Here is an 11,414-nt window from a genome sequence, read left to right on the forward strand (position 1 = left end):
CCCTGTCCTGGTTCTCTTCTTACATCACCAATCGTTCCTTCAGTGTCTCCTACAATGGAGTATCATCTTCTCCCCTACCTCTTTCTGTTGGAGTTCCTCAAGGCTCTGTCCTGGGACCATTACTATCCTCCCTCTATACTTCCTCCCTTGGCAAATTAATAAATTCGTATGGTTTCCACTACCACCTCTATGCTGACGATACTCAGATCTATCTCTCGTCTCCTGATCTCAACCCAGAACTCCTAACTCGCGTCTCGTCCTGCCTGTCCACTATCTCTACCTGGATGTCACAATGCTACCTTAAATTAAACCTCTCTAAAACTGAAATGGTTCTCTTTCCTCCAACTAACACCAGTAGCATCCCCGAAGTATCCATCATAGTTAACAATTCCACTATCACCCCCTCTCCCCAGGCCCGGTGCCTTGGGGTTATCCTAGATTCTGCCCTGTCATTCACTCCTCATATCCAGTCACTTATTAAATCATGTCACTTCCACCTAAGGAACATATCCAAAATACGATCATTTATCACCCAAGATGCTGCCAAAATTCTTATTCACTCTCTCATCATATCGCGTCTAGACTACTGTAACTCTCTTTTAATTGGCCTCCCCCTCCAGAGACTGTCACCTCTCCAGTCCATAATGAACACTGCTGCGAGGCTCATACACCTCAGCAACCGCTCCTCCTCTGCCTCGCCATTCTGTCAATCCCTGCACTGGCTTCCGTTACCTTTCAGAATCAAATTCAAATTAATGACACTGACTTTCAAAGCACTTCATCACTCTGCCCCACCCTACATCTCTGAACTCATCTCTATATACTCACCCAAACGCTTACTACGCTCCTCTACTGACCTGCTACTCAACTCTTCTCTCATTACCTCCTCACATGCTCGCATTCAAGACTTTGCAAGGGCTGCACCCTTCCTCTGGAACGCTCTTCCACGGTCTGTCCGACTTTCTCCCAACCTTTCTGCTTTCAAAAAATCTCTGAAAACGCACTTCTTTCGAGAAGCCTACCCTCACTCTGCTTAACTACCAAACGCAACACCACATACAATACCACATTTCTCACCCACTCAATTCGATCTTGCCCACTCCCACACCTTGTGTATTACTCCCTTCCCTTTAGACTGTATGCCTATGCATAGGGCCTCCCTCACCTTTTTGTACCTTTATTGACTGTGATGTTTGTTACTCCATATTCTATATATGTAATTCATGTGATGTAGTTGTATAATCACATTTACTTTACAGTGCTACGCAATATGTTGGCGCTATATAAATACATGTTAATAATAATAATAATAATAATAGGCTGGTACCACTCATCTCCCCCATTTCCCCCTTCATATATGCACGCACGCATGCTCAACTGTTATCAGGTCCAGAGCACGGGGATTGGGATGTAAAGAGCTGACCCCCTGCATGTCCCCAGTGCCTCAGAACCCATTGAGATGAAGCTGGGCCACCCCTAGAATTCTCCGGCCCTAGGCCTGGGCCTTTGTGGCAATTCCACAAATGCAGGCCTGCTGTTATGTTACCCATTAACTCTGACACACTGTCGCTCTTTTACTCAGTTATTTCTACAAACACATGTTCCAATACTTTTACTTTTTAGCCCTCAAACTCCAGTGCTCTGTCACTCACATACTCACACTCACTTTTGTCGGAATCGCCCATGGAGTCCTACCCTAAGGGAGGAACTCCACGATGCATCTGGTGCCGACACGTCGCCATGCGACAAAACACATGCAACATGTCAGATGTTGTGAAGAAACAGGAAGTGAAGGAGAAATCGCAGGTAAGGACTACATTTATCTAACTGTCAGATGAAAATGCAGCTGCAATTTCTCTTTCACTTCCTGTTTCTTCACAACATACGAAAATTGCTACATAAGGCTACAGTTTCATTTTTCCTTATTATTTATCTTTCTATTCGAGCTTTCTCCTATTCATTTTCCAATTGCTCATTCAATTGCCTAGTTGCTGGGGGAAATTGGACCATAGCAACCAGAAAGCTCCTTAAATATCTAAGCTGGAGAGCAGTTCAGAATCAAGTCTATAACATAATTACTTTAAGGGCTCTTACTGATGAGCGGTTGTAGCTGTGCTCCCCTGCGTTCCGTTTTTCTGCATTCAGCCGCAGAGGAGCGCAGGAATAGACGCATTACGTTTTTTCCAATGGGGCTGTACTCACACAGGTGCGTGTAGGCGCCGAATGCAGGAAAAATGCAGCATGTTGCGTCTCAACCTGCATTCAGCACCTACACGCGCCTGTGTGAGTACAGCCCCATTGGAAAAAAAGTAATGCGTCTATTCCTGCGCTCCTCTGCGGCTGAACGCAGAAAAACGGAACGCAGGGGAGCGCAGCTACAGCAACTCATACCTCCCAACATTTTGGAAGTAAAAAGAGGGACAAATTTTTTTTTCCGCACGTAGCGCAGCAATTTTTGGCCACACCCCTTTCTGTGGCCACACCCCCTAATGACCTTGTTTGTTTTACAAAATTTGGCAGGTTATTAAAGTTTGAAAATATTTCTCCTTATCTAAACTGTGTTTTTGTGTCTCAAAATTGTTACAAAGTATCTTATTTGCACCTGTTAGCTGTTCTGGGCTCTCTGCTAAAAGCCAATTAAGTGAGAAACTTTGTTTCTTTTTCTGGCTGTTCAGTGCAGAGAAAAGAGGGACTTTCCAGTACAAATGAGGGACTGCGGGTTGAGCTGTCGAAAGAGGGACTGTCCCTCCGAAAAAGGGACAGTTGGGAGGTATGCAGCATCTCGTCAGTAAGAGCCCTAAAGTTGAACGACCCATTTAATCATTTTGGGAATGAATATGAGTGAGAGCAGCCATGATTGAACTGAAATAAAGAAGCCTCCTGCACACTCCCTTATGCAGGGGTGTAACTACAGAGGAAGCAGACCCTGCAGCTACAGGGGGCCCCAGAATGTATAAGAGGCCCCAATTAAAGAACAATTTCAACATATAGTGGTAAAAAAAGAAAACCTGTGGATACGTCAGGGGCCTTAAAATTAATTTTCTGTGGGGCCCAGTAAAATCTAATTATGCCACTGCCCTTATGCAGCAGTAACCAATCAATTAAGAAAATAGTATAGCTTGATAAAGACAGGAAAGCATTAAATCTTTTGAATAAAATACATAAAACCATAAGAGACTAGCTAAATCCAAACCTCTATGTGCAGCTGTGTAATGTATATGCTACATACTACACTGCTTATTACTCAGTTATCAAGATTAAATATAATTAATTACTAATTAACCATTCATCATGTTAATTTTGCATGGGTGAAGTTTAAAACAATTGCAGTATCCAATCTATATCTAACTATCCTTTGTGTTCTCTGGTTAAACACATAAGTATAACAGAAAATTACACACACACACACACGGGACCTGCTATCCAGAAAGCTCAATCGGATAATGGATCTTTCCATAATTTGGATATTCATACCTTAAATCTACTAGGAAATCATGTAAGCATTAACTAAAACCAATAACCTGGTTTAGCACCCAATAAGGATTATCCGGATCAAGCACAAGTTACAGAGAAAAGGGATAAAATGAGATCTATGGGAAATGACTTTTCAGTAATTCAGAGCTTTCTGGATAACAGACCCCATACCTGTATGCAAATAATAATAAAAACTCACTTCACACAGCTCTTCTATTTAGTTTAAAATAATCCACATTTTTACGCTACCTTTCCTACTAGTCTAATACCCTACAGCTGACTTACCCAGATCTGTTGTCTTCAGCCTTTATAGGCAGCATAAACTCCCAGCATTCAGTGCAATAAGCTATAAATTCTGGCTGTAACCTGTAAGGTTATCAAGAGTGTTTCCTTGAAGTTGGTACTAAGGTGAGAAGAGTAGCATTACTACTTAATTGGTTACTACAGGTATGGGACCCGTTATCCAGAATCCTCAGGACTTGGAGTTTTCCAGATAATGGTTTGTTCCATAAATTGGATCTCTACACCTTTAAGGCTATTTAAACAAATCATTTAAAAATGAAGTAACTGCAACAGGTTTATTTTGTCACCAATGAGGATTAATTACATTTTAGCTGGGATAACCTACAAGGTACTGTGTCCTTATTACAAAGAAAAAGGAAATTACTTTTAAAAATTTGATTTATTTGGATATAATTCTCTGTGGGAGATCTCATCATTTGGGGCTTTGTGGATAATGGGTTTTTGGACAATGGGTCTCATGCCTATATGATTAAGCTCTGACTTAAAGGGGTAGTTCACCATTATTTTTTTTTATAGCTTTTGTGAAATATTTGAAACTATTACTAGAACTACAATTGCCCTAGTAACCAGGCAGTGATTGGAACAAGAAACTGGAAGATGGAATAGGTATGAGGTCCGAAAACAAAAATACAAAATTAACAAAACGTAACTACAACATCGTTTTGGCATTTGGGGTTAATGAACTTGATTTTAAAGCTGGAAAGAGGTGAAAGGAAATGGTTACAAAACTCATACTAAATGTAACTCGAAGGTAAACTACCCCATTAAATGTTTCTATATCTATATCTTTGACTAAACCTGCTGGTTATTAAGCATTTCTTTTTAAAGTTATACAATATGTATGATTAATTGCTATAACCCCAAAGTCTTTAGATTGGTGGCTCGTATAATGTTATACAAGATATACATGACAAGCTGCCGTTGTTTGACCCACGAATATTGGTTTATACAAAAGTTAAAACACTTTATTGGAAGGTAGCAGTGGGTTTTCTTTGGCCCAGTAGTCTGACAATTTAATGGCAATATTGTAAGGAACCTTTGTTTTCCATTTAATCATGGCTGTTTATAATGCTTCTATTTTATGTCTTGCACTTCATTTTTGAAACCCCTAGAACATAAATTTGAGGGTGTTTTGCACCCCAGATTTTACCTTCCATGCAAGGCATAAAATACTTTTTATCCATCTGTTTATTATTAATTTTATTCTTTTAAAGGGGAACTACCATGAAATTGCACTTTAATATCATCGTCATTTTTTAATTGTCCTACAATCTAGCTGAAATAAGGACTGTAAGTCTGAAAAAATGTCTTAAGGCTAAAGGTATTTGTAAATGGAATTGTTTCTGAAAGCAGCATGTTTGGTGCAAGCTTGGGGTTGCCTAGTGAAACAATGTAGTAAAAGCCAGTTAACTACCAATGCTGTGATGTAGCAAATCATTGTGGGAAATAGTCTTGGCCAGTGTCGGACTGGCCCACCGGAATACCAGGAAGACTCCCGGTGGGCCTCTTGCTTCTAACCATTTAGCATATTTTATGGTCATTCCCTAGTTCATTGTGGAAAACAAATGCTTAAGGGCTCTTACAGACGAGCGTTTTTACCTGCGTTCCGTTTTTCTGCGTTCAGCCGCAGGGGAGCGCAGGAATAGATGTATTACATTTTTTCCAATGGGGCTGTACTCACACAGGCGCGTGTAGGTGCCGAAACGCAGGAAAAATGCAGCATGTTGCGTCTCAACCTGCGTTCGGCGCCTACACGCGCCTGTGTGAGTACAGCCCCATTGGAAAAAATTTAATGCGTCTATTCCTGCGCTCCCCTGCGGCTGAAGGTAGAAAAACCGAATGCAGGGGAGCACAGGTAAAAACGCTTGTCTTTAAGAGCCCTAATAATGGAAGAATATATTAAGTAGATATAAAAGTCTAGGATAATAAAGAGGTTGAGTGAGGAGAGGAGGAATAATAGTTTGGAAAGTGAGTCCATGGTCTAAGGTGGGCCCACAGTCTAAGGTTTTCTGGTGGGCACCTGGCATCCCAGTCCGACGCTGGTCTTGGCTGGAGGAGAGCAGACTTCTTCTGCTACATTGTTTCAACTTCAGTGCAGAAGAGACAAGCCAATGCTGCTTTAAACTTTTTGCGTATACAAACGGATTTCAGATATACCCTTAAAGTGACAAAAGTGTGTTTTAAAGGAGAAGGAAAGTTATACTTGGGGGCAGGTCTGGACTAAGAATTAAAATAGGCCCTGGCATTTCAGGTACACAGAGGCCCAAAGCACCTTATAGTAGCCCCTCTGGCATTTGCCAGAACCCACAGTCCGGGCCTGCTTGGGGTGCCAAAAGTTAGGCACCCCCCAAGTTTTGGCATTTACTTCATGACACCCAGGGCTTATTACAGCGAGCACCACTGTGCAATCTGCTTCTTCTTTCTTCTCGTGGGTGCGCATGCGCAGTAGAGTGAAAAGCCGAACTTTTAACAAAAAGGCCGACCATTTCGTTCTACTGCGAATGTGTCTGCCCCAGGAAATTTGACGAAAAAAGAAGCCGGAAGCCGATTGCTCTGTGGTGCTCACTGGAATAACCCCGGGCCGGTGCACTTTTCTGCTGATAGGAGCACTGGTCCAGGGTGTCAGGTAAGTAAATGTAATCACTTGGGGTGCCTAGCTTTTGTCACCCCCCAAGTAAAAATGGCTTTCCTTCTCCTTTAAGATTACATTTAAATTCTATTTTTCACTATTGCCACCTGAGCAATGTTTTTATTTGAAGTCTACCTATATCATTGTCGTCAATATGCACCTCACAGTCTGATTTCAATTGGAGTTTCTAAATGCAGAATAGACACGGAATTGTTTCCAGAGCTGCATGGATTTTTATAAAAGTTTAGATTTTTATAAAAAATGTCCACATACAGCAGCTCGTCTGGTTGTACTGTATGCAGTAAGAAGCTGTGTGTGATCTTTCCTCTTATTTAGTACAAGTTTGTTTAGCAAACAAGATAATCAAGTAGCTGGCATATTTTCATAGGATCTCAGCAGTAAGTGCCAACGCAGCTTCTAATGCATGCCTCGGAAAGCTCACTAAATGCATTATGCCTAGTTCTTGGGGGTGTTTTAATGTGCAGCAATAAAGTTTTGTTTAAAACTGGTAATATTATATCCACATATAATTTCAGCTCCATGAAAGATGCTGGTGCACATTCTTCTCCTGCTGGTGACTGGTGGGCTCTCTCAGTCTTGTGGTAAGTCATGGTGTAAGTGATTTTCTGTATACACATAGCACCACATGTCAATGGTTAAAAATCCTTCACCTACTGGCTGCAGTGGACCCAACCAAAATCCCTTTTGATTATCTAGATGTCCTCCATATAATTTAGACCCAACATCCCACTTCCCTCACGTTGTTGGCTATTGCTTAATCCACTAACTATTACACCTACTGTTCATCTGGAGGTTACTTTACGTCTGTCTGTTCAGCTGCCTTTCGCACCCCAGTATTCGCTCTACCTCCTGCCTGGGACGGGTACCTCGTTGCATTAATGTGTTACATAGTTACGTTAATTTAAAAAAAGGTCCCACATTCAACCCCTCCAAATGAAATCCAGTGCCCATACATACACAAGCTCACTGAACCCTCCATAATCTCAAACTATATTTACCAATATCTATACTAATTTTAGATTTTAGTATCGCAAAAGCCTTGTCCAAGAAATCATCCAAGCCAGTCATTAACTGAATCAGCATCACAACATCACCCGGCAGTGCATTCCACAACCTCCCTGACCTCACTGTGAAGAACCCCTACGTTGCTTCATATGAAAGTTCTTTTCTACTAGTCTGTAGGGGGAGCCGTACCAGGGGGGAGCCTCTGGTACGGTGATCCTCTTTATGTGAAAAATAATAGTCCTAATGAATATTGTTTCCAACCTCTCATCAATATTGTCTTCTGTTTGTTAGAACCTGTTGTAATAGTAGCCTCAAAAAACATGGTGAAGCAGCTGGATTGTGATAAATTCAGAAGCTGCAAGGAGATCAAAGATTCAAACGAAGAAGCACAAGGTAAGACTCTATAGAGGGGCCCCCCAAAAAAAAAATTAACCCTCCCCCAAAACTAATAGGATAGCTAACCTGACAAAAGCTTTACATTTGTGTCATACAAGGAGGAGGCAGTGCCGCAGTTGATGGCCAATCACCCAGTAAGCTCTGTATTTAAGGCTGTATACTGCATTACAGATGGAATATACACACTGACCTCTTCAGATGGGATATCCTACCAGACCTTCTGTGACATGACTACAAATGGAGGAGGATGGACTTTGGTGGCCAGTGTTCATGAGAACAACATGGCAGGGAAGTGCACTATAGGGGATCGCTGGTCCAGCCAACAGGGGAATCGAGCTGACTATCCAGAGGGCGATGGCAACTGGGCAAACTATAATACATTTGGATCAGCTGGTGGCGCAACTAGTGATGACTACAAGGTAACTGATCTCTGCTTGAATATGTTCAAGCTATTGTCCAAATATAAGTCTTGTGCCTGTTTGTCATGTGCAGGTTTTTTTCTGGTTTAGTTACAATGTATGTGCTACACCTATAAGTATTATCAGACATGATCTTTCTGCATAAACTTCCAGAATCCTGGCTATTATGATATTGAAGCATATAACCTTGGGGTGTGGCACGTGCCCAACAAGACTCCCCTGAGTGTTTGGAGGAATTCATCACTACAGAGATACCGTACAACAGATGGCATCCTTTTCAAACATGGAGGAAACCTCTTCAGTCTGTATCGGGTAACTAAACTGCAAAGAGGCTAAAGGGATTTTCCTCCCACCTAACTTAGTGATATTGCAGAACCTACCCCCAATACATTGACTATTGAATGACATTGGGTCTTTTGGCCAGATCTGTTACATAAATAACTTGGTTATAACTGTTCCTCTTCTGGGCATTGGCTGTACCCCGCTTAAGGGCTCTTACTGATGAGCGTTTTTACCTGCGCTCCCCTGCGTTCTGTTTTTCTGCGTTCAGCCACAGGGGAGTGCAGGAATAGACTCATTACATTTTTTCCAATGGGGCTGTACTCACACAGGCGAGTGTAGGTGTCGAACGCAGGTTGAGACGCAACATGCTGCGTTTTTCCTGCGTTCGGTGCCTGTGTGAGTACAGCCCCATTGGAAAAAATGTAATGAGTCTATTCCTGCGCTCCCCCGCGGCTGAACGCAGAAAAAACGGAACGCAGAGGAGCGCAGGTAAAAATGCTAGTCAGTAAGAGCCCTAAATATTTCCAGTAACTGTGTGAATATAGAAACAGTCTAGCAAATGGAACTCACTAAAGAACACATCCTATTTAGTCTCCTGGGGCTTATCATTGTCTATGCACAGGTAGCACTTTGTATGGTAGATATTTATCTACAATACAATGTATATGCCTACTAAATGTTCCACAATGACTGTCCCGGTGCTGCTTAATAGATACAGTAATACAATATGCCAGATAATGTTCATTTTTTTTACTTTAGCTCTAGTGATGGGCGAATTTATTCGCCAGGCGTGAATTTGCGCGATTCGCCGCCAGCGAATAAATTCGCAAAAATTCGCAAAAACGAGACGCCAGCGCCGCTTCGCGAAATTTTCGCCATTTTATATAAAATGCTTTCTGCTGAGGGCCTCACTGTATCTCCCAGATCTGTTTAAAAAAAAAAATTGCTGTTAATTGTATCTAGGTGATAGTCTTAAAGGAGAAGGAAAGGTTAAAACTAAGTAAGCCTTATCAGAAAGGTCAATCTAAATATACCAGTAAACCCCCAAAGTAATGTTGCTCTGAGTCCCCTGTCAAAAGAAACACTGCATTTCTTTCCTTCTATTGTGTACACATGGGCTTCTGTATCTGACTTCCTGCCTTCAGCTTAAACCTCATTGCCCTGGGCAAGAGCATGCTCAGTTTGCTCCTCTTCCCCACCCCCTCCCTTCTCTACTGTAATCTAAACCCAGAGCAGGGAGAGACTCAGGCAGGAAGTGATGTCACACCACATTAATACTGCAGCTCCTATCCTAAACAAACAGAGAGTTTCTAGAGCTTTTTACTCAGGTATGGTAAAACATTCTACAGAATAAATATAGCATTCTAGCTTGCACTATTGCAGCTAATCTATTGGCAATAAAATGCCTCCGTAGCTTTCCTTCTCTAACTTTTTTTTTTTGATCACTGTATTAACTTCAGATCTATCCGGTGAAATATGGTGTAGGAAGCTGCTCAAAGGACAGTGGCCCAACTGTGCCAGTAGTGTACGATCTTGGAAGTGCTAAATTAACAGCTTCTTTCTACTCTCCAGATTTCAGAAGTAAGGAATCATAAACGGGAAGTGTGGTTTTTGTTTCTGATCATGCTGTTTAAAAAAAATAAAAACATAATCTTGTTTATCCCCCACACCCCCATAGGTCAGTTTACCCCTGGCTATATCCAATTTCGGCCAATTAACACTGAAAAAGCTGCTCTGGCGCTATGTCCGGGAATGAAGATGGAGTCATGCAATGTGGAACATGTAAGTGTTGTAATCTTACCTTCCTAGGAAGCAGTCTAGAAATGAAATGTCACTTGCTGGTCTTGCCTGAAAGTAAAGTCTGAAAGTCACCTTACCAATAAGTCCGCAACAAAAGGGAATGTGGAGAGTGGTGGAAAGAAAAAGCTGACAATGTAGGAAACAGTTGCTGAATTACCAACACTGGGCAAGTTACCCTGGTGCCAACACTGGGCAAGTTACCCTGGTGCAATCACCCATGGCAACAAATTGGTAGTTCCGTTAAGAAAAGACTAGGCTACTGCTCTTATACCAGTGGGGCTCATTTGCCAATATTTGACCAGTCCTTACACTACAAATTCTGACTCTCCTCTTTTCTCAGGTGTGCATAGGAGGAGGTGGCTACTTTCCAGAAGCAGACCCTCGGCAATGTGGAGACTTTGCAGCCTATGACTTTAATGGATACGGAACCAAAAAGTTTAACAGTGCGGGCATAGAGATAACTGAGGCCGCTGTATTACTTTTCTATCTATGATCTGAAATCTTACTAAAAATAACTAGTACAAAAACAAGAATAGTAAGTGCATTGTTTGGCAACTTTATTAAACCACAATCCTGTCTTGAGATAAAAAAAAGAAATTGTCGTTTCTCTTGGTTGCTTTATGACAAAGTATTGGTCATACGTCGTTGATAAGGACAAGCCTTGGGAGTGCACACTTATGTGTCCCTAGTTAGCGATGTTGGCAAAATCCTACACCAAGATATGGCACACTACTGCACCCTAAGGGCCAAGGCACACAATCTAATCTTGGCTCTGCTGCTCTCAGCCTGTGAGTACAAGGCCCTTTTAAGTAGAAATGTTTGTGGCATTTACCTCCTTACCCCAAGTCTTTACAGTTTAGTCCTTACACTCCAAGGTGGCACCCAGACATACTGTCCTCATTAGAAGGATCCGGCTGCTCACTAGCTACTCTGATCCTAACTGTCATTCCTATAGCAAGCTATTACTACACTACCATGATATATTCACTTCCTTGGTCTACCTCTGCCCAGACTGAGTTCCATCCAGCAGTTGGAATTTTTTTTTTTCTGAACTGCCAGAAAAATACTTAAGCCCAGGATGGGGA

The 11,414-nt window shown here is 41.9% G+C and overlaps 1 protein-coding gene across 1 annotated transcript; it reads left to right on the forward strand.

Moving 5' to 3' along the window:
• Window positions 1-3,798: 3,798 nt before the first annotated feature.
• Window positions 3,799-10,922, forward strand: LOC121399267 (intelectin-1-like). Its single transcript, XM_041579378.1, has 8 exons — window positions 3,799-3,882; window positions 6,943-7,008; window positions 7,724-7,825; window positions 8,000-8,247; window positions 8,401-8,559; window positions 9,990-10,110; window positions 10,208-10,311; window positions 10,670-10,922. The coding sequence occupies exons 2-8, from the start codon at window positions 6,954-6,956 to the stop codon at window positions 10,820-10,822; spliced, it is 942 nt and encodes a 313-aa protein (XP_041435312.1). The 5' UTR covers window positions 3,799-3,882; window positions 6,943-6,953; the 3' UTR covers window positions 10,823-10,922.
• The last annotated feature ends 492 nt before the right edge of the window (window positions 10,923-11,414 follow it).

This window comes from Xenopus laevis, chromosome 1S (genome assembly GCF_017654675.1).
Source record: "Xenopus laevis strain J_2021 chromosome 1S, Xenopus_laevis_v10.1, whole genome shotgun sequence".
In the NCBI taxonomy this organism is placed as follows: Eukaryota; Metazoa; Chordata; class Amphibia; order Anura; family Pipidae; genus Xenopus; species Xenopus laevis.

What these genes read in the sequence shown, in the direction of transcription:
- LOC121399267 (XM_041579378.1), top strand. Translation starts at nt 6,954, where the DNA reads ATGCTGGTGCACATTCTTCTCCTGCTGGTGACTGGTGGGCTCTCTCAG. An exon ending in TTCAAACGAAGAAGCACAAG is followed by an intron (nt 7,826 to 7,999) that starts GTAAGACTCTAT and finishes ACTGCATTACAG; the next exon opens with ATGGAATATACACACTGACC. An exon ending in AGTCATGCAATGTGGAACAT is followed by an intron (nt 10,312 to 10,669) that starts GTAAGTGTTGTA and finishes CTCTTTTCTCAG; the next exon opens with GTGTGCATAGGAGGAGGTGG.